This window comes from Nestor notabilis, unplaced genomic scaffold (assembly GCF_000696875.1).
Source record: "Nestor notabilis isolate BGI_N333 unplaced genomic scaffold, ASM69687v1 scaffold21239, whole genome shotgun sequence".
Classification (NCBI taxonomy): Eukaryota; Metazoa; Chordata; class Aves; order Psittaciformes; family Psittacidae; genus Nestor; species Nestor notabilis.
The window spans coordinates 91965-119004 of NW_009943585.1; the positions used below are offsets into that span (position 1 = coordinate 91965).

The window sequence follows — 27040 nt, forward strand, 5'->3', positions numbered from 1 at the left end:
TCACTTTTACATACCTAAAAATATTACCCAGAACACCTAAACTAAGACCTAAAAACCCCCTAGTTCTAAGTGAAGACCTAGAAGTGATTAGAAAACAGTTGTCTATAACAAATAACTTATCTTGGAGAAACCTACAGCTACAGCAACTATAAAAATCAAACAAATGAGCAAGTCCATGTTACAATGTGCATTCAAGCAATATAACCCATTTTCCTGCTTGTCTTAACAAAACAATATGAAGGTTACCTAACTGCACAGGGAGAGAAAAAAATATTTCCTTACCCTTATTATTTCTTTAGTAGATTTGTTACTTTTTAAATTTAAATTATTTAAAAACTCCAAATATTTACAAAGCTTTGTAAAATTGTTTTTAAATTTCAAGAATATGGTGTTTTAATTGCAAAAAGTAGATGTATCAGTAAGAATACAAACAACCCATTATAAGTGACTGAAGACAATACAGGAGCAAGAAATGTAACAAATGAGACACAAAACCAAAGTGATTTCTCACTCCGGACTCACTATTCATACTGACTTGCCCATATACTAGTTAATAAAAAAGAAAGTGTCTACTGCCAGTTGTTAAATAAAAACAAACATATTGCATTGGAGACGCAACATGACATTCAAATACTATATTATTTAGAGGTTTTAGTAGGTTCCAATAGCATAATACATTACCATACAAATGAAGTCAAAGCTGAAGAAAATAGGTAAAAAATGTCAGCCTAACTCTAAAAGGGGAGAAAACAATTATGAACATGCCTGAATGTCGTCTCTTGAGAAAGGGCAACTGAAAAAAATATATGTATAAATAGGGGTTAACCAATAGGTGCAACAAAATGTATGAAATGAGATTCTGCCTTTATACAGTAAGAGAATTACTACTCCACATACCCTTCTAGGAATAGTTCTTACATTTGTTAGCCTGTTCCAATTCTTTCCCCACTAAGTCCAAGCATGTTCATTTTAGATTAGAAAAGTCCCATAATGTAACCACCCTCTGGGAGTCACAACACAAAATCAGAGTCATAACTTAAGTCTTTTTCTAGCAGAGCTTTCTTGTGCTTTACTGTTAGTAGAACTTGCAACTTTCCATACTTTTCTCTCACACTGTTAACACGTTTAACACATTGTTTTAAACAATACTTCTCTGTTTGTTAGGAAAAAAAGATCGTGAACAATCCACACCTCAAAGCACTAAATTTAAACAAAAGATTTCTTCTGCAAAATTCAAATAATGCTTTACATGTGGAAAAAAAAAAAAAGGGAGGGGGTGAGAAATAAAAAAGATCAGAAGAAATCTGAACCAATTTTTTTCAGCCCACTTTCAGTTCTAAAACATATTCAAGAATGGGAGGCTAAGGACTAAGCACTAGTAGAGGAAGACTTAACATCAATGTATAGACTAACTCAAATTGATCACTACCTGCTTAAGTGTGACTGACGGCTTGAAAACATTAAAAAAACCCACTTCATTGATAATAAATCCAACATCACCTCTTGTCAAAAGAACACCTGGACACAAAAATCTCCAAGATGAGGAGCCTAAGACTGCAAAATATACACTGACAAGGATGTTTTAGATATGACGGGAATTCTAGCAAGCAATAAAAGAGTCAAAGTAATATTTCCTTTTGCCCACTTACAAAATTCAAACTTACTGTAATCCATTCCTCTGATCAAAAGCAGGGATCATAGAACTGGGATGCTCTGACATCAGAGCAACAAGCAATTGCAAGACATCCATTAGATTGTCATCCTGTTGAACAAAAGTTACAAATTTGAATTAAAAATGCATGTATGCTAGAATATTGCTTTGGCTAAAAGAACCACTAGAAAACATTTCAAAATCATCTGGAGAGTAACAGTAAACTAAGACCCAAATCAATTAAACCAGGATCAAAAGACGCATAGAAATGGAAGGCAAGTGCAGGAGAAAATGTTACAAAAAATCCCCGAACTTTTTTTAGAGTAAGTAGTAATACATTCGTGTCTGGGATGTAAGCCTTTGTCGGGGAATGGACTACTGGACTATGTTACTTCATTCCACACACATGCTCATCTGTTTGCATGTATATTTCCTGTTCTTTTACTACACAGGAGCAGCACAGGAACTGCTGCATGCTTTTGGGGCACAAGGTGGTGTTTAATGCAAGATCTCTTCTAAGAAATGTCCACCCAAGGGAAAAAAAAAATACCATCACCTGCCACAGACAACATTTAAAATAGGTAAATCAAGCTGCACAGTAAAGTCTTCCATACTGTTTGTCTAAAGCTCTCTAAGCTACCATTTATTTGTCCCAAGTTAATTATAACTAATAGTCACCTATGGAGTAGGAAAATGCAACTGTCTTTTCCCATTCTTTGTGGTACTGAAACGAAAGCTTACTGAAAGAAAAAAAAAAAGGCGAACGAGAGAACACCACCACTTTCTAACAATTTTGAACAAAAATATTCTGATTCTTTCTCTATTAGAAAACTAGTTTTACACCCCAAACAACTCTATTCAGCTGATGATATTATTAGCTTACATTATAGTTGCAATCACTGATGAATGAGCCTCATGAGAAGGCTGAATTTTACTCTTTTTTGTTGATTTTTTCTGAACTTACTAACTGTGGTATTCAGCCTTCATGGATCTTTTAGACTTCTGACCATGCAAACTGCTAAGAGTGTTAAAATATCACCTCCTCATCTGAAGGCTACATAAAGTTTATGCCATTTTGGTTTACTCATACATGTTACCAAGATCCTTGTTTTTTACATCTCCATATAAAGTAGAATGATTCAAATTGCTTGTCCGTGGTACTACCAAGTAGTAGTAACCAGCACAGAGAATAAAAGGAAAATACAGGTGTAAACAAAAGAAGAAAAACTCCATACTGCTTGAAATGAAGTTCAATTAATTCCTTATTTTACCCATTTCAAGCACCCTTACAGAGATGAGATCAGTTAGATTTATGTCCCCATTTCCCTTGTCTTTGATGTTGCATCTGGCATAAAGTGCCTTTTCCTGGTGCTAAAATATGAAGATGCAGATGTATCAGTGGTAACCAACGTTTTCTCCCAATTAAGTTTATATACTTCTCTTAGACGCCATTAACATATATCTTTATTTTTTAATGCATGTTTTCAATTTTATTGCTTTATTTAAGAAGCAAAATAAAAAGGAGAGAAAAACAAAACAAAAAATATTACTTAGGCAGCATAAAATAAGGTTTTGTCTTTTTTTTAAAGTCAGTCTCACCATCTGTTTTTCTGCTTGGTAAATCAGTTTGCAGAACAACATAAGAAACCATTTTGACTTACTGGCTTAATGAACTTCAATCTAACATTGAACATAGTGCTTAAATCACTGCAGGAATATTGGCAATTCAGCAAACTACACTAGAGTTGGACAATGCTACTTCCTCTGCAGAGCCATCTTGTGGCATAAAGAAGGTAATATTTGAAAATATTTAACTATTTGTGGTCACAAACAGTAATAGTAGTACACTGCTCCTCCCACCCACACTCCAAATTAAAAATCACCTCATGTATAGTGAGCAGATAATTGAGGATAGCCTGCAATTCATCTTCTTTTATTCCATAGTCCTTTAGAAAAAAAAAAAAATCAGGTTACTATCATCTTTCAAGCACAAAAGTACTGTTCCCAAAAGAGCATTATTACAAGAGATAGTTATATACAGAGCAAGTCTGACAACACATATTTGTTTTCACTTGGTACTTAATAGCTTCATAGTTGGAAGGTAGCTTTTTCCCCTGCCCAAAATAAGCCCGCTGAAGGTTACAAAAGTGCTTTAAGACAACTCCAATACAGGCATAAAAATAAGCTAGATAGTTATACAGTACATGAAATTGTTAGAGTAACATGTTACTGATACAGACAATTTCAATGAGAACTTCCTATTAATACAAGAATTACATTAAGGTGGCAAAGAGGATTCAAAAGTAGACATGGATGTTTAATTATAAGCCTGTTAGGCATGCCTACAGCTGAGTTTGCTTCCTATTTTCCACTAGAGAATCCTATCTTCAGTTGCTATCAACTTTGCAGAAATTTAAATCATTTATGGCATCTATCTCAGGAACATGCCTTGAGGTCTTTTTGATGAAAATATAATAAAACCAAACAGTTTCTAACAGCATGAGGGTAGGAAAAAGCAGGCTTCTTCATTTCTAGGGCTTTAATTTTTTCTTCAAGCAAATCTCTCATTTCCTAAAAAGATTTTGCACCACTGTACAAATAGAAAATTTGCAGAATAATCAATCAACCTTTTATGATGGGCTTTTTACTGTCCTTGTGAAACCCTATCCAAAACCACCCAAGTTGAAAATCTCTGACAAATTAAAAAAAAAAAAAATAAAGGCTAAGCTAACACTTAATGAAAGTCTTACAGAGTTTGATAGCTAAGTTGTCCCTGATTTTTTAAATTGGATGTTCTGCAATTAAGTCACAGTACAAGAGTCAAGAGCAGAACTCTTCTGGTAGTTAGTACTCGACAGTAACTGCTGGGGCTAAGGGTAGGAGCACAAAGAGCACACTGGTCCCTTAAGCAACACAAGGGAAAAGGGGAAAGGGAGCCAGATTCAAACACAGAAAAGTCAGTCTACAGAAGGAAAGAGATGAAGAGAGAGATCAACGCTTACAATAGGAAAGGGTTAAGAAGAGTCTATAAGCAGTAGAATGTCTAGCAAACTGTTGTGAAACTTATTGATAAGAGTCCTTCTTGTCCTTCTCTATTGCACTGGCCCACAGCATATAATATCAAATTTTGCTCTTAAATCTAAGCATTTGTGATGCATGTGATACTGTTCTCAAAAAAAAAAAAGAAAAAGAAAAAAGAAAAAAAAGAAGAAAAAAAAAATATTTATTTTCCCAATATTAACATTTCTAGGTTAATGATTTAACTGCTCCACTTTTGATAAAAACAGCTTAGAAGGGGGGAAAAGAAGCATCTTTAGCACTGCTGTCTGTGGCAAGAGCCACAATGAAAAGATGAACTTGCCATGACATCTCTATTTGCTTGTCTACGAAATTCAGCATGCTTAGAAAAAATGCTATATTAAAGAGCATTCCTTTACAAAAGAAAGCTTAGGTAGCTCATCATAATTTAAAGTTATCCTACCTTCATCACTAGCTGTTTAATGAACATCAACAAGAATGCTCGCAGAGATAAAATCTCTTTTTGAGTCGGCCGTGGCCCATCTACAAAAGAAGAAAAGTAAATAAATGAAATGAAAATTAACAGTTCTTACTTGCCTAGCATGCATTTTCACAAAAAGAAAAATAAAATGCATTTCTGGGTGAAGAGGGCACAATTCAAAGTAAAGTTATCTTTCCTCCACTCCAGACTGGGAAACAGTAATGCATTTTTTCACTGTTTATTAGCAAAATGACCAACCAGTGAGGTTCTACTAAGGCTAAATTCCCCTCTAAATTCTTTTTATTATTTTAACACTTCCTTGCAGTGTCTATGAACCAACTTCATGCATGGAATAAAATTGATGAGAACTTTATGTCAGAATTTCCAGATTTCAAATTTTTGCAGTTTACAATTGTTTTTAAAGTTCTTCTGCTAAAGCTCAAAGGAAGAACTACATGCCATTATTACACACTGGCTACCTACACAACAACGATAACAATCTATCTTACAATGCCATGACTTAATTTGTTAACTCAAAGTCAAAAGGACTTGCTTCTGCCATTCCTGTGTGAAGCAGACTTTCACCAAAACATTTTAAATGCTGAAACACTGAGTAATTCCCTGGACAGACAAGGTTAACAAAACAGGTGCAATGAAATGTCAAAGCCAAGTAAAAGCTTTCATACAGAAAGCAAATGAACTGTTGCAAATACATTTCTGGGGACAGTTTTTATGTTTGCTCGTAAGTTTATAGTTCTTATGATCTTAACCATCATGGAAAAGCAAATCAACTAGCAAAAGTGATCATACAGTCTGGTTTTACACAGTGTAGGCCCACAGGCACATTTGGTTTAAGAACTGTTATTTTTGATATAGACCAGTCGTCAAAATAAGCCATTAAACTGCATTAGTAAGACTATCCTACACATACTCTTGTATAAGGCTCAATAAATCAGTTCAGAAACTAATAAAGTAAATCCACGTCTCACTAAAAAGGAAGGAGAAAACACACACGCGTTGCTCCTTACAGTATGCAAAATACAACAGAACAATCTTTGCAACCCTTAAACAGGAAGGATTGGTCATTTTGGGAAGTTGACAGCAGGAAGTCAGACACATCTAAGGAGTACTCACTGCCAGTACATTTAGACCTCTTTCATCACCTGCTGCTTTCTCTGAAATTCCAGAGCCTTTCTTCATTGCAGGAGAGACTAAAGATCTAAGTTATTGTCCCTTTGCCAAGGCTGTCTGCCCAAACCCACAAAACACAGAACTACAACTGAAAGAGTTGTAAAGTCATACTTCCAAACAGCATTAATTCCTTTATTTGTGCCAGTTCTATCTGCACGTGTTTATGTTATGCTGGAATATATTTCACTTCTAGTTCCTTTTACAGTACTGGAATTCTTAGTCAAGCAGCTCTTCCCTTTGTTTTTTTCTTAGAATCAGTACTCTTGTCCTATGTTCTGTGTCAATGACAAGTACTAAACACCTGTTCTAAGTTTCTCATTACTTCTTTTACCATGAGCTCACTGTCTGGATTAAGCATGCTTATAAAGCAGTTTTCCAACAAGTTTAGATCCCTACACCTGTCATATATGCTCAGTATGCTTGTTTTCAGCTATCCTGCTATTATCAACAGATATTACAAGCAATTAAAGACTGTCCAGTTCTTGAACAAGCTCTATAAAGAGACCACATTCTCATGCACAGCTCTACACTTCCAAAAACCCTGCCAGTTCTCTAACCGGTTCTATCTAGTATCAATACACATAGGTCTTGATGACAGGGGATATGACTTCTGAAGAAAGTTTCCATTAGACTGTGAAAAGAAGCTTTCAAAAAAACCCTGTGGACAAAAGCACACTGCTCGAACTGTTACAATGAACTCACCCCATTAAAATAAAATTCTTTCTGGAACAATTAGGGTTCTGTTCTACACATTGTATACAACATTTCCTTTAAAACAAACATCTGCTTGTGAAATTAGAAATGAACACATACCTATGCCTTTGGGAGTTATACCACTGCGATCCTGGGGATTCACTACCCAGTAATAATACTTTAGGGTATGCATGACCAGAAGAACTGTCCCAACTCGTCGGATTGCACCATATATGTTAACAGTGCCAATGAACTCAGTAGACAGGTAAGTGTACAGGATCAGCTGAACCTGCAACACCCAATCAGGAGATCGAAAATCACTACAGCAAAAACACAGCATATCAGACAAATGCATTCTTAAATTTCATCTATTAAAATGTCTTAAAGAAATACATTTTCCCTATGTAGCTCAGTGACAAAGCTTTTAAAGCCCTTGCAAACTGAAGAAAACTTTAAGATTCTTTCTAGAGTGCTGTAGTTTTCTTAAGCTAGTCCATGCTCATAGGAGCAAGAAAGCATGGCATTCACACAATCACAGATGACTGAGATTGGAAGGAACCTCTGGAGATTATCTAGTCCAACCTCCCTGTTCAGAACAGGGTCACATAGGAAGTATTATTAAAAAGTGCATATTTATAATAGGCTTCAGTATTCATTATAGGCTTAATTATTTACATATATTTCCATTTTTCTTTTGAGAAATAAGGACTTGGATAATACTTAATAATTTAATTTAGCTGTAGCAAACAAACGTTTTACGACGACTTCAACAGTAGCATTGTTAGTGCTGCCTCAGTTTTGGAAGTTCAAAACAAACCCTTAGGAATGGGATCAGAAAAATCTGGCAAAAAGGTTTCAAGTTAAATCAACTGGAAAGTTTCCATCAAAGCTGTTCACTCTCAGAGAACACAGATTCACCAAAACAAAAATACTCTGCAGGGCATATGTCAATTTAAATGAAGGCTTCAAATCCGACACCCAGGATAATTTCTCTTAATAATTGCTGGGTTTTTGCTAACTAACCCATCCAAAATTCCTCTTCAGTCTACAACACTGACTGGGTCAAGGACTCCAGAAGTCATCCCCAACTCTGCTCTGCAGAATACTGCAGGTTTTCAAACTCTGAAAACCTTGGTGGACAGCTACATGCAGAAAAAACGGCAAACAGTTCCTGTATATCTGCTGGGGAGTCAGGACCTATAATGCTTGGAGTCCAGGCTTAGTCTCAACACTCCCAAATCACTACCTCCCAAGATACCTTATATATAAGAATAAGCAATTTTACCTGTGCTGGAATATGAATCCATATTGCAGGATTAAGGAGAACATAATCACAGAGCTGCTTCAGCAAGGGCACCCCATTGTGTAAGTTGCTCAGGTATTTTGAAAAGGTGAGGCAAAGATCTAGTACAGCTCGGGTAACATGGGCTTTGGAAGACTGTAAAAGAAGATCTGCTTAAGGAAGAGCCCTGCACAGTCTAGGAAAAACATTTCTCTCGAAAAAATTCAACAATAATGTAAGACATCAAGACAAAATTGCTTTACCTTTTCTAGGCTATATCCTATCACAAGGAAGCCCTTACAGGAAAGCATCTGTTCTTGCATAGCAATGGAGTTCTTCAACAACTCCATGATGAAAGTCAATAAAGTAGAACTGAAAAACACAACATTTTCATAAAGAAAAATGTTTTAAAGGATTACAATGAGACAGAAACTATTTCCAAATTAACACTTTCATCACACAGCCCAGAGATATATTTAATGTGTTATATAAATGTTCAGATCAGAATTTTTGAAACAAAAAGCAAGACTAAATGTTGAAAGCTTCAACTTCTTGCTTTTAATTAAAGTATTTCCAACAGAATTCTGGATTCTGATATAACCATGCAAGAGCAAGATTCTTCTAAAAGTACATTCTTGCAGAAAGGAAAGAGTTAAACATGTCCTTCTCTCTGCTTTGTATTTCATTTACAAACTTTGGCAAGACCAGTAACAAATGCCATTCCACTTCCTACTGCTTTCAGACAAGCATATATTGGAAATATTTTTCTAAACACAGCTTTACTATTGATTCCAGCTAATTCAACTCTGTGCTGCTGCCGAAAGGAATATTCATGCCCTCCCCCAACCCCCAGGCACTCGTGGCTACAAATCAAGACCTTAGCCAGCTGAAAATCCCTCTGATTCAGTTTGCAGCTGAATCCAATCTCTGATTCATCACATAAATGCCCAAGTCTGAGCCAGTTCAGGCGAGACCCAGGAATGTACAAATGGGCTGAAGGAGCATTGTGACCACCCCTTCATAGCAGCAATATGGATGTAGATCATCTTTAACAGTCATGAAAACTGTAACTGAAATGAAACACAGCAAACTACACCAGGATTCTAAAAAGCAATTCCTTTGCTATTAATACTACTCTTCAATTTAGGAGCTCCACCAGTTTCTGTGGGTGGATGTTCTGAAGTTGGACTGAGCTGAAATGGAGTTGAAATCAGAGGGAAAGCCTGGCAGCAACACTGAGCAACAGTATCTTCTAAAAAGTCTGGAGGCTTCCCCAGTGCATTTTCTCCGTGACAGGAATGAGCTCAAGAGAATTCTCTGTAGTTCTGTTACACACACAAAAAAAAATGTAAAGTAGAAAATATGTGTACATATTGATTCTGTGTGAACTTTCATATAAAAATGGGTACAAATAAGCATATCACTTTGAGGTCCTGCCTGTAACCTTTTTGTTGTTATACATAACTCGTTGCACAAGACAAAACTACCACACCACTTAATAAAGCAAGATGTCATTTCCTTTACTTAAAAGGAAACAAAGAACAGAACACAGTAAGTACATGTACTCACCAAACAGTTGTGTCAATGTGGTCCGATGAATATTGCCTATAGTCTAACTGTGCAAAGAGAGGGAAAAGTACCTGCACTCCTCCAATGGAGTGCAGGGCACTTTGGATAGAATGTGTTAAGACTGCTTTCACATCCTGACAAAGAAGAAGAAAGAAACATTGAAATCTCCTTCAGAAACTGCTAAAAAGTTCATTAGAAACACTTTGAAATTTCTTCAATACAAAACTTGTATTATTACCAAATACAAAGCAACAGCAAGTAGTAAACTTGCTGTCACAGCCATACTAAATGACAAGCCCAGCTGACCTACTGCTTTAGATAAAATCTACAGTGTAGACCTTCAGATGAGCGTACAGGAAGCAGCTGGCAATTTCTAAAGCAAGTCTTTAATATTAGAGAAACTGTAGAACAGAACACATGAAAAGCTTCTGAAAAAAAAAAAAGGAAAAGATTTAGGGTTCAAAGCATAGGGAAGGGTAGCACATTAAGAACGCAAAGGATGGAGATAGGTAGTATCAGTAGGGGAGTGAACATATGTCAGAAATGAGGAAGAAAGAGGTTTGGTTTTTTTTCAAGTTAACAGTGTCTTTGTAATACTGACATTTCTTTAGGTTGTAGCTTTGATAAAATAAACTTTTTTCTTAGGATTCTTGTTTGTCCACATTAATTCAAGAAACAGAGGAGGTAGCAGGAGGGACAATCCAAAAAACCCAGGTTATCAGCAGTTCCCTATCTTGTCCAAATCCCTATAAAACTTGATTTTTAGGGTTTCAAACAGAAATCATTTGTATCCTCCAAACCAATGAAAATGTTGACATACCTGCAGCATGAGGGCATGTGGTGAATGAACAAAAATAGACGGGTTATCCTTAGGGGATGACTCTAGACACAGTTGTGCATCTGTAGCCCTTGGATTGTACATAAAAGCAATAGCACTGGACAGTTTGCCATCATACAGCAACAATTTGTGATGTTCAGCAAGGAAGAGATCACTTTCTGCCTTGAATTTGAATGTTCCCTGGATTGGGGAGCAGGGTTAAGGAAGGAAAAAAAGAAAAAAAACTGAAGATTATACACATTGAGAGTACAGTTCACAACACAACTATTGCCAAAAAATGACTAAAACATTGTCTCTTCAATCTAGTAATATTTTGAGAAGCAGGGGTCTCTTAAGAACATTGACTCAAAGTCAATCCTACAGAAATAAAACTGCAGAATCTTTCTTTTTGACCTCTGAAGAGCGACATTGCCAAAATGGTGGGTAATGTAAAAGGAACACATTAGCTAGGAAACAGAATGACAGTCAGCAATGTTCACTCAGAAGGAACTAATAATTGAGGAACAGACAGAATAGGAACCATCTTTTTTAGCGTATGCTTGTACAGCTGCTAGCGAATAACAGTCTTCAATTAGCGCCCCTCAGGCTATGACAAAACAAACAATAAATCACTGCAACAAAACTAATCCTCAGCACTAACTTCACACATTAAAAAAAACTGTCTAGCACAATCATCTATAAAGCTACATTTCTGAAACAAATATATCATACTTGATCTAAAGTTTTCAACCTTAATGAAAAAGTGATTCTCCCTCTCCCAACATGAAAATTTTGTAAACAGGAACAGAGTATTTTAATACGAAATTAAATAACTGAATTAATGCTTACTTATAGCACGTGAGATGATACATAAGCTTATAGAAGAGGAGTTTAATAAAAAGGTTACACAGTAAGAACATTTTTTAAAAGGACACAGAGGTGCCACAACATTTTTAAAACCCACCATAAAAAGTCTTATCAGAATTAAACTTCAGAAACTTTACAGTCAATTCTAAGATACCTTATATCCCAGACCGAGCTGATAAATGGCAAAGATCTGAGCAGCATTGAGAGCCTCACTAAAAAGGTAAACAGATGTCATTTGCCCACAAAACACTCGATTGGCATCTGCTGTTTCTGAAGAACCCAGGAAACATTTGTCAAATGTCTGAAAATGAAACAGAACCCAGTAACAGGGTTTAATCTATGTTACACAAGCAAACTATACAAAGAACACGCATATTATCAGGGAATATTATTTTTACATAAACAAGCATTTGAGGATGTCAGGAGAAGAATTCTAAGCTGACTTGTATAAAAGCAGAATCTACACCTCTACCAAACAGTTACTAATTTACTATCAACGTTTTTTAAAAACGCATAATATGGGGGAGGCTTATTAATAAAATGGCAAAGGATATCTATTTAATTCATCAAGATGATCAACTACAGAGATTAGTATACAGTGAGCACTTACATCACTGGTGTTGACAAACCATGTTATTTCTCCATAAGACGCCAGCTCCCCATTCACATAACATCGAAGTTCACTGTTCTTCCAGCGGTTATAGATGTGCACTATGGTAACCATATACCACTAAATGATAAGAAAATAATTGATAGAATTATATAGGCACTGAAGCATTAAAGTGGGGTGTAGTAGAACAAACTCAACTATTTATGTGAATTAAATTAGGATTGAAAGATTTATTTTAAGTATAAAAGATTGAGTCATTGGTGAGTTTTCTTACATAGCTATGTAAAAGGATAATATGCCATTTTTTCCACAAAAGGTAGACACAGACCTTAAGAGATATTTATGGTGTAGAACTCAAAAAATCTTCATGGCAATGCTGAACCTAATTTACACTGAAACCAGTGTGTAAATAATTTTTAAGTTGGATTACTCTTAGCATGATGGACTACTGCAAATGTTGTCATTCCAAAGAGCAAGGATGGCTCCAGACTACAGACTTTCAAAGGCTGTGCATGTCAAATTATCACAAACAGAATCCATATTTACAGCAGGGGATTACTGATAAGAAATTCCAGAGGAGGCCTGTTCTCCCACAAAACATTTATACCAGTTGCTCCACAAACATTAGCAGAGTATCTAATTGAAAAAGGAAACATTTTCAACATAGCACAATACTACTCAATAGGCAAGCTAGCCTTGAACAACAGTGATAAAAACAAACTCATAATTTAATGATTAGATTTAAAAAGATACATAAAGCACCAAATGCAAGTAAACTGTTTTCTGGACAACCTGAATGAACATGAAATCTAACATTCTTTGAAGAACAAATCTGCTGTCCTCCAACATGCAAGATGAACAAACTCCTACTAATGGTCCCAGCTTGATTAGGAAAACTAAATTTGAGTTGGTAATCATGTTTTCTTAAAATAAAACTGCAGTTCTCCACATTGAGTGAGTAATGACATAAAGGAGAGCCTTACTAAAATCCTTTAGGAAAAGGAGAAGAGAATGTCTGGAGGTGGGGAAAAAACACAGTATAAACAGAGAAGTAATAAAAAAAAAAAAAAAAACCCAAAAAAACAACCCACAGGACTTAACTTTCGAGCCGTGTGTAGGTACCCAGAGAACTCTCACAAGACTCACAAATTCATAAAACTTCTGGTAAACTGCATTTTCTAGCTCTTTCTTAAACATTTCATATGTAAAATTAAAAAGAAATAAGAATTTAGAACACAAATGTATTTTGCTCATTCTAGTGTATCTGTTCTTCTACAGAAAGATAAGCCTAATCAGTAACTACAACACACACACACCCGCCCCAGCCTACTTTTTTTAATTCATGAAAACAGTTTGAAAGATTTTATTATTTTTACCCACCTTTTGTGGCTTGAAATCAAATTTTACACAATGCTGGAAACCTTTTCCCTTTGATTTTATGGACGTTACAATCAAGCAGCCTCCAACAAAGTGAGCAGAATAACCAAGTCCTTTGTTTGTTCGAAAACTAACAAATTAGAACAAAATTAGCACATGCACAGATGGAAGCAGAAATCATTAATTTAATAGAAACTGAACGTCAGAAATATGGTTTTACATAATACTCACCAATATAAGTAAGGCTTATCCTTATCCACATTGATATTATTTACAGGATCCATTCTTAGCCAAGTGTGGAAAGTAAATCCATTCTGATACGGCCACTTGGCTATAGGAGGTAAGGCAATCGCCTAAAGAAAGCAAAAAGTTATTCATGGAAATATCATGGAAGTATCAGTGGAAATATCAACATCATCATAATAAGAGTATACAGCTTAAGACGCTCACTACAAATGTATACTGATACATAGATACAAATATGTACACTACAAATGTGTACAGTTTCTCTATACTAAAAAAATCTGGCCTAATTTCTGTGCTTTTTGTACTTTATTGTTAAAATAATTAATCTAAATATTTAAAAACTGGTCTTTATATCTCAAAGTAGATTCTTAATAGTAAGCTACAGTTCAAAAACTAGATGTTTTAGTGGAAGCCTTACAGCATGAAAACTTCTCAAAATGCAAATTCAAGTTGATTTGGTTTTGTGGCAACCTGACAGAATAATCAGATTTATAAACTTAGTTTCACATAGTGTTGGTATTCAGGAAAATAATTTATTATGAAAAGAGGCTGGCCACAAAATGAAAAACACATACATTTCATTTAACAGATTCTTTTCTCTCTCAAAACCTCATGCCTACAAAGCCTTCCAGTTAGAATATGACAGAGTTCTGAACTTCCTTAAAGAAAGGTAATACAATCTCTACCAGCCAGAATCTTCGTATCAAATACTGTGTTTATGTTAGCTCAAAAGTTCTTAAGTTGTACGCTGTGTGGTGGGACCCTTACTTTCAAACAGTGGGGTTTTATTGTGTGTGGGGTTTTGTTTGGTTGGAGTTTTATTAACATTACTATTAACTTTCCACTGTTTTGCTGTGCAGATTTGCAATACACACTTCAACTGAGACTGCCATAACCTCTGATCAAAGATGCTGTCCAGATGATCAATACCAGTGAACAAAAAACATCAAAGAATTCAAGTGTCGCCAGACTCCTTATTATGCTCCCACGCTCCATTCAGCTATCCCTGTCCAAACAAAATGCTATAAATCCGTCTCTATACCAGCTAACTAATCAGTCTGCATGTCTTCGAGCCCAGCTTTTGGGAACTGGTAGCACTATCATTTGCTTTAACTCACAATGGATCTCGGAGCAATTATATTAAATACTTAGTTTCTAGGATCTCTTAATTTAAAAAAAATATAAGAATATTCACCCTAAGGTTACTGAGGCACCCCAATATCACATATAGTTCAAGCATTAAATACAATTACTAGAAGTTAAATACATAAACAGTACATGAATAGCCAAACAGAACAAAAGCATCATCCATTTGCAAGTTCTGTTGCACATGATAAACATGTAACTACAGAAGCATTTTTCTAGTAGTCTGCACTTTTCAGTCTCAAGTTTTCATTCCAAAAAAGAATTAATTATGTCATCAAGTTGGGGAAATATAATCTCAAGCCACTGAGGCAGAAAGGTAATGAGTTTATGTGAAGAAAACTGGAAACAGTCATCTGATAAATCTTATTCGTATCTTATACTGAATTAAGCATGAAATTTCGAACATACTATTTCATCTTACAATTTTAAGAGCAAAAGTGTTGATATACTTGAATTTCTACAGAAGGTTCTGCAGAGTGTTTTCCAACTACCTATTCAGTTTCTAATTCTTTTTCAAGTGAAAATCATAATTTAAAAATTAATCAGTCGTCTGAACAATTAAGAAAAGACTAATCATTGTTAAATTTATCCCCTTTCAGTATTATTCAACCTATATAGATCTACGATCCACATTTTCTCAGAGAATTCTTACAAGCAATATATGTTATTCACATCATCTGCTGCAAGTATGGCCACTCCAAGTTTTACACTTTCTGTGGTTTCACTAACAAAGATTTCCAGACCTTCCTTCAAAGGTTGCCAGAAACTTCCCCTATGTCCAAGACAGTCAATGCCAGCTGGCTCCAAGACAGACCTGCTGCTGGCCAAGACCAAGCACATCAGCAACAGTGGTAGCGCCTCTGGGATAATGCATGTAAGAAGGGGAAAAAGTTACTGTGCAGGAGGAATTGCAGAGAGAGGAGTGAGAGCATGTGAGAGCAGCAGCTCTGCAGACACCAAGGTCAGTGCAGAAGGAGGGCAGGAGGTGCTCCAGGTGCCAGAGCAAGATTCTCCTGCAGCCCGTGGTGCAGACCATGGTGAGACAGGCTGTCCCACTCAGCCCATGGAGGTCCATCCACAGTCCAGCAGATCTCCACTTGCAGCCAGAGGAGGACCCCACATCAGAGCAGGGGTATGGCCAAAGGAGGCTGTGACACCATGGGTAGTCTGCACTGGAGCAGGCCCCTGGCAGGACCTGTGGCCCATGGAGAGAGGAGCCCACGCTGGAGCAGTTTGTGCATAACTGCAGCCTGTGGGAGGGACTCACACTGGAGAAGTTCATGGAGGATTATCTCTAGTAGGTGGAACCCCACACTGGAGCCAGGGAAGTGTGTGATGAGGAACAAGCAGCAAAGATAGCATGCAACCCCCATTCCCTGTCCCCCTGTCACACTTGGGGGGAGAAGGTAGAGAAATAAGGAGTGAAGTGAGCCTGGGAAGAAAGGAGGGGTGGGGGAAAGATGTTTTAAGGTTTTGCTTTTATTTCTCATTACCCTACCCTGATTTGATTAGTATTAAATTAAACTAATTTCCCCAATTTGAGTCTGTTTTCTCATGATGGTAACAGTTGAGTGATGTCCCTGTCCTTACTCAACCCGTGACTCTTTCAATACATTTTCTCTCCCCTGTCCAGATAAGAAGGGGTAGTAATAGGGCAGCTTGGTGGGCACCTGGTGTCTAGACAAGATCAATCCACCACAAAACCACTCTCATACTGGACAATAACACAAGCACTATTCCCACAGGAACATGGGAGTGAAAAAGTGTCAGATTCTTCCTGCAACAAGATTTAACTGAACCAGTCTAGAGGGAACAAAAGAAAAAAAAAGCCTCATATATAGTTTTTCTTTTTGTAATAGTATTTGCCTTTCTATAGTGATAATACACATCTGTTATAAGCACGAATTACTTAGACACAATGTGTCAGGCAGAGAAAAAGAATCTGGTTAAAGCTCTATTTCTATGACATTGACAGATGAGAAATGAAGTCTACAAAAGAAAATAACCAATGGCCATAAAAGAACAACAAATGCACAAACAAAAGACTTAAAATATCGACATACTGCAGCACTTTTTCCTGGAAAGTTGAAGAAGGCATCAGGTCCATACTTCTGAGGCATGTGCTTTAACACAGACAGTAACTTCCCAGCATGTGGTGGCTGACAAAGAGAATTACACTTGTAAATAAATAAAATACACCTATCAGAAAGAAAAGACTATACACTCACACAAAAAGTAATTTTGACAAATTTAAAAGCTTTGCACATGGTTGAGCAATACTCTAAGACACTTATCACTTTCAATAAGCAACATTAACAAAGAATCATGGATAGCTTCACACGATATCCAGCAGATGCACTGAAATACAATTAAATGGATAACTAAATTAAGGACCTAAAGGCCAGAGCCACTTTCATCCAGTATAAACTAAACTGACACTGAATGTTGGTTCCTCCTTCTCACTCTTCATTACCATAAGTGCTACCATTTGTGTGAATGTGCAGTGATCTAAAGAAAATTAATTGATCCAGCTGAAAACTGATTTAGGAAAAACAAATGCAAACTGGTTTTCAGTTACTGCAGGTTTGGATTGTGGCTGTGTGAAACCTGTGCCAGCACAAAGGAGATGGGGAATACCTAGCAAAAGGGAGAGGGTGGATCAGCAGACAGGATTATTTTCCTTAGGACTACAATCACACACTAGATTAAAGCATCTTTGGTTACATATATCCCTTTATATAAGCCCATGGAGAAAAATTCAAGTCTCGAGGGCAATCTGGAGCACCTAAACTGAGTGCTTAGTTAGTGTGAATACTTAACACCTCCCCACCACCACCCTAATTCTGCACGGATTTTGTTGTAGTGCTTAGCAGCTATGAACTCCAAACCAAGTACATGACCTCACAACAACAGAGGTACAGCAAATACTGGTTATAGTGCAGGACAATTTTGTGCATCTTCTTTTACTACTTCATACCTTTTCCAGTGGAAAGCATTTTTAAACTACAATTTTACAGTTCTGAGTTTTTCCTGAGAGAGCCCTTTTTCCCCTCTCTCGTAAGCAAAACCAAACCTTGCATGATCCATTACAAGTATTTCAAATGTACCAAAAATTAGTCAGATAAACAGTGTTTCGTGAACCTGAATTAGAATTGAGGAGGAAACAGAGAACTACTTAGATGTTTTCAGCACTATAGAATTCAACTAGGTAATTTTTGTTGTAGCCAAATACTTTGTATCTTTACAGCACTGCTGATTTTAAGATTTATGGAGCTGTGCAACTCCTTAGCAATGCAACTGTGACATTTTTCTCTTCCTTTCCTCTATATTTAGTCTTTAATAAAGAAAGGAAATTAAATGCAAATAGCAGAGAGACAGGAAATGAAAAAGTTAGTGTTACACAGACAACTTTAATTCATCTATGGTTAAATATACTCTGTATGTTCAATTATTCAGTTTAAACTCTCTATTAAGTTTCGAGTATATTTATTAGAGCAAGTTAAGATATCCAAAGTTACTTGGATTATCAAAGGGTCTTTTAAAATTTGGTTTATTATTTGTGCATACTGGCTTTTATATTGATTTTTTTTTAATTATTTGAAGTGGGCAGAGACACTCTACACTACATAGAGCATTCAGAGATAATTAAAAATTAAAATTCAAAGCAGGTAAAGTTATTGTTGCAATGGTTCCCAACTCCAGCAAAAAATCAAACAATTTTGTGTTAAAGAAGATTTTTTCTGGTGACCTTTACAACATATACATTTTTACTTCAGGGAAGGTGGTTCGCACTAAAATGACACCCTCTTCCTCTTTCTACTGCACAGATGATACGATTTTTCAGCTGGAGCTTATTTCCTTCATTTCAACTTCTCCCACAAATTCTCATCTCCCTATACCAGATATTTTTGATCTTCAGGTAAAGAAGAACAATGTGAAAATAGGAGCACACTGAACTGCCTATGTAGACATTTTTTATAAACTTCTCTCTTTTGTAGTTAAAAAAAATAATTATTTTTCCTTCAATTTCACATAACTGGAATTACAAAAATAAAAACATGTGCATAAACCCACTTGCTTAGAGTGACCGTATTATTCCCAGGTGTTCAAAAAGATCAACCCAGTCCATGGATCCAGGAGGAAATTCAATTTCATCACTATTCTACTCTCTGTATTTTAATTGCTTGCAAGTAAAAAGATTCATTGCCATAATACCCAAAAGCATCCTGTATTTCTTGGTATGTTTAAAATTTGTTTATTATAAAGGTTATTAAACAGTCTTTTAACTTGTGAACAACAGGAAAAATATAAGCAACAATACAAAAACAGTTTCAGTTTTGTGTTTCCTTTTACCCATCTCCCTTTTTGTCCTTGAAGCTTGCTGAAGAATAACTTTAGCTCTCGAACTGTCAAGTTATAGCTAGCCAACACACCCAGCATGTCCACTAAGAGATCTGAAAAGGAAAAAAACCAGCAATATAATTGCTTAATAGAATGCAATGTCAAATTTCTATCACTTGATAATCTTTTCCATGAGATTTTACATAAAGAAATTCAGTTTGAGTCATACACTGAGTGAAACTGTACCTGCAATCATGTTGTCAGCTCTATCAATCCTCTTGAGCACTTGTTCAACAAGCCCCACTTCTGTGCATGCTTGTAGATTGCGTATACTTTTCTTCAAGATTGCTGTGAACATGCTCCACACCTCAGCCTGGCAGGTGATGTCACACTTGTCCAGCAAGTCTACCATGCAGGTGATGGCCTCTCTTTCTTGGATGATGAAGTTCATTTCCAAGTCAAACTGGCCCCCAACAAGCTTTCAGACAAAAGATTAAAAAACTACCTTAAAACAATTGTATCACAGTAGCATTCCATGTTTAAAGTTATTCATTCTGCAAGAGGAAAGTTATCAAAGACATTAAAGAAATATAATGAGGCCAATATCAACATATCAAGTCTTGTTCTTCCTCTGTTTCAAGTTCTGTTGAGTAACTTCAACAAAGGTGCTCCTACGGTCTCACCTACTATCAGACAATTGCTGCAGAACATTTGGGTAATTCAAGGGGTTGGTGTCCACAGCTGCCCCACATAGCTGCAAAGCGAAGACACCAAGTGTTCTGAAACCAGTGAAAGAGCCAAGTCAGCTACCTTAAATGGCCTCTGTAACCCTAAAAGCTTTCCTTCACGTGTACTTAACACTTCTCCAATAAGAGGACAATTCTACCCAAAAGGAGCTGATGTACATCAGAAATACTGCCACTTCTAAACACTAAATCCTGTGTTATTTCAGGTCTCCTAGATGCAGGCTTTGTTTGAGCGCACACTGAGTAACTAACCACATATGCATATGCCAAGGAGGTGAGAAGGGGAAGGAAATTTGTGTACTCAGTTGACAGAAAGATGAACTGTAATCATTCAACTCCACCCCAATTCCCCACTCCACTTTTTAAACTTCTCTTGGACTTTAGAACTGTAGCAACCTTAAAAATGTGCCATGCTTGCCAAAATACTTATTCTATACCAGCATACAAATATGAATTCAGATAGCATTGACTCAAGTGATCGAAATGGACTTAAGTATTTCAGCTCATTCTCACTCCCACAAGTTTATCTAATAAAAGATATCATTTTTGTCCCTCATGCTGTTCCTTTCACAGGCTTTGACCATTAACAGCTTCAGAACTGCCACTTGGTGAAGTCATACCATGTTGCAATCACCCCAAAATACATACACTGGCTTGCTTCCATATTAGCTCTGACAGCTTCTCTCAGCTGGTCAGGATCTGAAGATAAACTTACCCAACAGAACAGAATATATGCTCTTCATTAACTACTGAAATTACCATACATTTTCCTCAAGTGTCTAAATCTTGTCACTTTGAAGAAGCAATCTTTGGTCTTCTGGGCATAAATCAGTAATGCCAAACACCACAAGAAGCAGAGAAAGTTACTGCATTTATAACAGAATAGACAATGTCTCATGGCAACAATTTCTAAACAGTAATTTACACTTTTCCATTTTCTCCTCTCTTGGTCATGAAAATTATGCAATTTACTATCAGATGCTTCCTTAATATCTAGGGAAACCATAGGAACTGAATGGGGAGACTTGAATTATATTCCCAGCTTCTCTATATCAACTCATGCTGTCAACTCAAACAGATCTATCAAGTCCTTATCATTCTCCAAGCCCCAGTTTTCCCATTCCAAAAGATGGAGCAGAGGCCTACTACAAGAAAGCTCTGTAAAGTAGAATTCAAGGGAGAACACTGAGCAGAATAGGTTAACACAGAATTATCACAAAAGAAATGCAAACTAATACGTACACCCCCTTAAAAAAACCCAACTTGAACAAAACATTTGAAAACATAAAATACATGAGCAATGTTACACTTCATTTTACACTAAAGTTATCATCCTCTACAGCATTGAGGTATCCCTCAAGAAGCCACTCTCTCACCATCAAGGTAAGAAAAAAAGAAAACACTGCATTCTGTGAAAAGACAGAATAGCTGAAGATTATATTCTAGCCACAAACCACCTGCTAATTCTTAACAAGAAATTCAACTCTTTATGAATTTGGTTTTAACTATCAGCCAACCATCAATTATCACACCAAAAACATATACAGCAACTAGAGATGACCTTACCTTCACCCTATAGTCTACTCTACCAATCTTTCATTTTTGGCTAGATACACTATTATCAGTAACCACCCATCCAGGAAGCTGTCAAATTAGGTTTCCCATCCAATCTGCAAACATAAGCATTTCAGCAAGTACATTCTAGAAATAATATGCTATGGTAGAAATAATTACCATTTTAACATTTCCTTCAAGGGAAGTGAGGACAAAAGACTGACAGAGAAAGCAATACACCAAAGGCACAGTGCAGTTGATGTACTATATGTATGCATACCCATTAGATACACATAAGCACACACACCCCCCACAGTATGTCATATTAACCCTTTCTAATGGTGATTTGAAACTGATCAACCTTCAAAACACAAATTTGTTTCCAATGACAGGGATCATAATCCAGGTCCATGCATTGGCTAGTTATTATCTGAGCTGCAGTAATGGCTGTGCACAGCAAAATGTAATCTTCCCAAATGTCACAGTAAGTTATGAATATCTGAGCAGCTTAATGCACCTTACTAGCCATGAAGTGTGAGAATGTAATCTTATTACCTTTTTTATGGTTGTATTTTTTTGAATAATGTAGCCTTTGAACTGATGTATAGTCTTTCCTTGCACTTTAGCATGATTTGGTCTCCTGTGTTGCACAGTACATTTTTCAAAATTCTCCAATTCAACGTATTTTAAGTCCTATGCTGAGCTGCATAAACAATCTTTATAGCAACCTACAGGGTGGCATAACGTTTTCTTTCTTCAGCATATAGAATTAAGTATAAGATTACAGGAATGGTTGTAAAGGGCAGTATTCAAAGTACTCAAATACATCCTCACAAATTTTACATTTTGCCAGTTATATTTACCTTTGAAAAAATATATAAACTAAACCAATAGCTCAAGTTTTTTTGTAAAATGTTTCTACATTTAGCTGATTGAGAACAGGGAGAATACAGCAATTTTTTACAATGAACAGAGAGTGTAGGGTTTTTCCTCCCTTGGAGAACCAAACTAATGAGAAGTCAATATAATAGCAATAATTTTAAGTACAAAATAGCACTACATCACTTCTAAACAGAAATAAAAAGCCAATTTAAACACATGAAACCTCTCTTTGCAATGAGTTTTTCATCTGACATGAAATGGAAGTGACCTAAGATATAAAAGAGTCGCTCTTTGAGTGAAAAACTACTAAATTACAGTATGCAGAAAACACCTCAGAATAAACACAGTCAAGCTCTACTTTCCTGAAAGATCATGATCTAGATTATGACTCTAAAGTCATTTCTCCCAGTGACAGATACAAAATATTTCAAAAACTTGTAAGAAAATGCAAGGAAAAGTATTTCAATGAACTACAACAGAAAAAAAGAAATGAAGTCCAAGACCACAACCAGCATTTCTCCTTGGAAAGCCAAACTGGCTATACAACCTACATATCAGGACAAATGTACTTGATTTGTTCACTAAAGCCAGGATGAAAGAACTATTAACCAAGCAAAATGTGAGCTCCCTTTCCTTAAGATGTAGATTTTGTAATCTCAGAATTGTTTCTTTAATATGTCCAAAACACTGAGAATGTATAATGCCTATCCAACAGAAAATGCCTATCCCATGAAGAATAAAGTCAAGTAGGCTAGGCCCATCTAAGGTCAAATTTAAAGTTAATGCTTAATAAGAACCGGTAAAACTGTGTGCACAAAGCTGGTAACTGCCCAAAATCTTCTATTCATAAGAGTAAGGTACTTATACAAGATAAAGAAAAATGTGCTTAGCTAAACAAGATGTTACTTCAACAGTTAAAGGTTCGATAAACGGCCTACGTTTTACATCTGTTCTCAAAATAGCCATGTTATCTGGAATGGCCTTGTTCTTAACGCAATTTCACATCATGTCAGACAACCCAAGGTTAAAAAAATACAATCAAAAAACCCTCTATTTTCATCCCTCAATGACAAAATCTGAATGCAGCTTCTGGAGAAAACAAACACAAACACGATGGATTCATTTTAGCCATTATGCTTCTGAGTAACTACAAAACATTCACATCCTGGACTCCATCCCCTTCCACGTACTCAGAACTTCAACTAAATGTATTGATCATCAAAAATACCAAATACTTTCCATGCCAAATATTTGGGAAGTATAAGTACTAAAATATCCTTAGGACAAGGATCTCATAGGATTATGAGTGATCCCAAGCCAGCCAAATCCCCTGAAGGCACAAAATAAACAGTAAAAGCCAACACCACGGTACACATCCTGGGTGTCATAAAAAGGTGGTTTTGATTTGGAGAGGACTCTACAGACCAGAAGAGAAAAAAATTGAGGAAAAAGAGTAACTTCTACATACAAATTTACAGCAATTCATCCTCTGCCCCTTACCTCCCACTTTTCCATCACTAGAACAATACATGGAGGTGAGATCATACTAAAACATGAATCCTAAGAAGAGATTTGGTGGGAAAGCCTGTTGATAGTTTGGAGAAGTATATCAATTAATGACATTAGCATGAATGTGTCAAGTCAGGGAAATCATGACAAATGGAGCTCAGGCCCAGAGAGGTTACAGATAAACAAGAAAGGGAAAGAAAAAGTCTGGATGACCACCTTTTATCTTCAATATACTGCCACTGTATCAGCCATAATGCAAGAGAAAAACTAGACAAAGCACAAAGAACTGTGGGAAGACCCACTCGTGAAAGGGAAGGTCATAGCCTTCCAGCAACATGCAGATGATTTAAAGTCATTTGCTACTTTAGCTCAAAGTTTAAAGTAACTTAAGACCATGAATACACAAGTGACACTTTCGCAGAAGGGAAGATTCCATAAGCATCATCTTTAATCTTGCTCCAACTTTGGACTTGCTTTCCCCTACGTTCAAAGAACCAAACAAAACCAAAACCAACCCCAAAAAGCAAAACCAATCAGACAAAGAGCAAACAGGTATTTCTTGAGCAGAAAACCATATTACATTTTCTTCTTAATTAGCTTAGCTCTTAGTTCTCTCTCCTGTTACCAAGTTCCTAACAAAGCCAACATCTTCATTTACCTGGCAAATAAGAATGGACCATTTTAAACCAGGCATATGAAAACTGGCATTGCACAACAACAATGCAACCACTTTAACCTTGATGCTTTCATATGATTCTGCCCAATACTGTTATTAACTATGATCAAAGCTGGATCATTCAGGAAAAATCATTCCTACTGTTTCGCTTCATAGTGATGTAACATAAATGTTCTGTATTAGAATTTCTCCAAATCTGTCTCTTATTTGGAAAACTGCCTAAAAGTGAATTTAACAAGCACGCACAAGATGTTAAGAGTCTACTACTGCCACCTAATGTTGTACTTGAAACCGTTAGCACAGCACTACATGTTTTTAATATAGTGTCTCAGCACAGTGTAATTCTCTTGCTCCCCAAGACAGCTTTATAACAGCAGTTTATACCTCATGCTCTGTCACAATGACGAAGAAAGTTTTATCTCCAGGAAATAAGATTGGGTAAGATTTCAAATTAGCAGAAAAGTTTGCAGTTAAGAATCAGTTTATATAAAACCTGAGTTTCTTAATTTTCACAATTGCTAGCTACAGAAGGCACAAAATTTACCCTATTTACACAGGAAAAAGTAGCAAATATCTCCTATGCAGTTAATGTGAGCTATGAAATAGCTCACTGAAACTTTTCTTTAAAAACACATTGAGCTGTGTCTATGTATAAATTAAAGCAAAATTCTTGCCCAGGTAGGGACAATACATCTGAAGCATCCTCGTGGTCTCCAAATGGGAGGGAAAATGGGGTGGCAGGGGAGAACAGTTTTGAAAAGTAACTATGCTGTAATCAATGATGCTGTATTTACCATAGCCAATAATCTAGTGTGAAGATACTAATCTTCACTCTGCTTGTGAGCATTTTTATGTCAAATTAATTCAGTAACACAATTAGTTCACTTCATAGTATGCAGTTGAAGCCCCAGTGCAAGCCCAGCAATGCAAGGAAGAAACAGCTCTACACAATGTTTTTAAACATGGGAAGCAGCACTATGAATTTCAAACTTTATACATTTTGGGGCTTAATTTTAGAAAAAGCTTTTAGAAATTTTATTTAAAAGTACAAACCAAACAATGAAATTCAACCTCTATCTTATACAGGGAACAATCCCACTTTTAAGTGAAATATTTAGCAATGTTAAATTTTATCCTACAAAAATGAATTTTAAGACACCCAAAAATCATACATTTATTTTATCAGTTTGGTGGTATACATTCAAAAAATTATCTCAGTACAAACAGCTCATATTAAAATAAATACTGCATTCAAAACAGTTACAGTTACTCCATACCATTGCATACAGTACTTCTGTCTTCCCTTCTGGAGATTCAAGAACAGTTTCCAAAAATGAAAGACATTGACAAGTCCAATATCAGGAATTTTGCCCTCCTCCCATTCTTTACTGACCCATTAACAGGCAGGACAGCTGATATAAAAGGATTGCCAAGAACATGTCACAAAAACACAGGTACTGAAACCTTGCTCGGGCACGGACACAGCAAACCTGCAGGCCATTGGACAAGGTCAAAGAAGAAAACAGGAGACAGTATAAAGCTGATTCTCTACCATTTTTTGTCCAAAGCACCACAATGAGCACAGAGGTCTCTTGCTCCTGAGGAGATCCTGTGACTCTAAGCTTTATGTCAAATCCTTTAGGAAACAAAGGACCATCAAGTTGATTTTTTTCCAACAGCAGAATTTCAAGACACAATTTCATCATACTCCAAAGAGTAGCTACAGCCCTATTTACAAAACCTGGCAGTTTTCTGAGTTTGGCTTATATCATACATCTCACTAGATATTAACATAGATATAGACTATATTTAAATCCAGGTGAAATTTGTATGTTTCCAGTAACTGTATTAATAGCATTAAATTCTGCTTTTCAATTAACTTTTTTCAGTGTACCTTAACCTGTGACACAGTTTAAGACATACAAGAAAGACAGGACTCCAAGAGAGGGTTTAATAATATGCAAATTTGTAGCTCCATACAGGAAATGAAATATCCTAAATCTTTACATCACATCAGATTCATATGTGCATTGAAAGCAAATAAATCATTTAAACCATGATACAGAGAACCTTTTTAAATTTGCATTTATCTACAGTAAATACTGCCATGTTCCTTAATAACTTGCTAGTGTAATCTTAGCAAACTAATGATTTATGGTTTTGACATTTTAAAAATCAGAAATCTGTCATCTTCTGACATCCAGTAGAAAGTCAGCTCGGGTTACACTACTCTGAATTTAAACTCAAATACATGAAACACACACAGCAAAGCACTGTACCATACTGTCCATTTCATTACGCTAGCACTTCCCTCCCCTACCTACACTTCTAAAACTTATCTAACATTTCAATTTAAATTTACAAGAACATTAAAAATAGATTTC

General features: G+C 36.1%; 1 protein-coding gene across 1 annotated transcript in view; it reads right to left on the reverse strand.

Annotated features, from left to right (window-relative positions):
* The window catches only part of LRBA (LPS-responsive vesicle trafficking, beach and anchor containing), a gene marked incomplete at its 3' end in the record, with an annotated part of 135119 nt that overhangs the window by 75419 nt on the left and 32660 nt on the right, over nucleotides 1-27040 (reverse strand). Inside the window, exons 2-16 of the mRNA XM_010022008.1 lie at nucleotides 19536-19767; nucleotides 19302-19402; nucleotides 17012-17107; nucleotides 13788-13909; nucleotides 13560-13686; nucleotides 12180-12299; nucleotides 11724-11870; nucleotides 10706-10903; nucleotides 9886-10019; nucleotides 8580-8688; nucleotides 8320-8472; nucleotides 7155-7323; nucleotides 5133-5212; nucleotides 3535-3597; nucleotides 1665-1762 (exon numbers count right to left, since the gene is read on the reverse strand). Coding sequence (XP_010020310.1) covers nucleotides 1665-1762; nucleotides 3535-3597; nucleotides 5133-5212; nucleotides 7155-7323; nucleotides 8320-8472; nucleotides 8580-8688; nucleotides 9886-10019; nucleotides 10706-10903; nucleotides 11724-11870; nucleotides 12180-12299; nucleotides 13560-13686; nucleotides 13788-13909; nucleotides 17012-17107; nucleotides 19302-19402; nucleotides 19536-19767 — 1949 coding nt within the window. The remainder of the gene's footprint in view (nucleotides 1-1664; nucleotides 1763-3534; nucleotides 3598-5132; nucleotides 5213-7154; nucleotides 7324-8319; nucleotides 8473-8579; nucleotides 8689-9885; nucleotides 10020-10705; nucleotides 10904-11723; nucleotides 11871-12179; nucleotides 12300-13559; nucleotides 13687-13787; nucleotides 13910-17011; nucleotides 17108-19301; nucleotides 19403-19535; nucleotides 19768-27040) is intronic.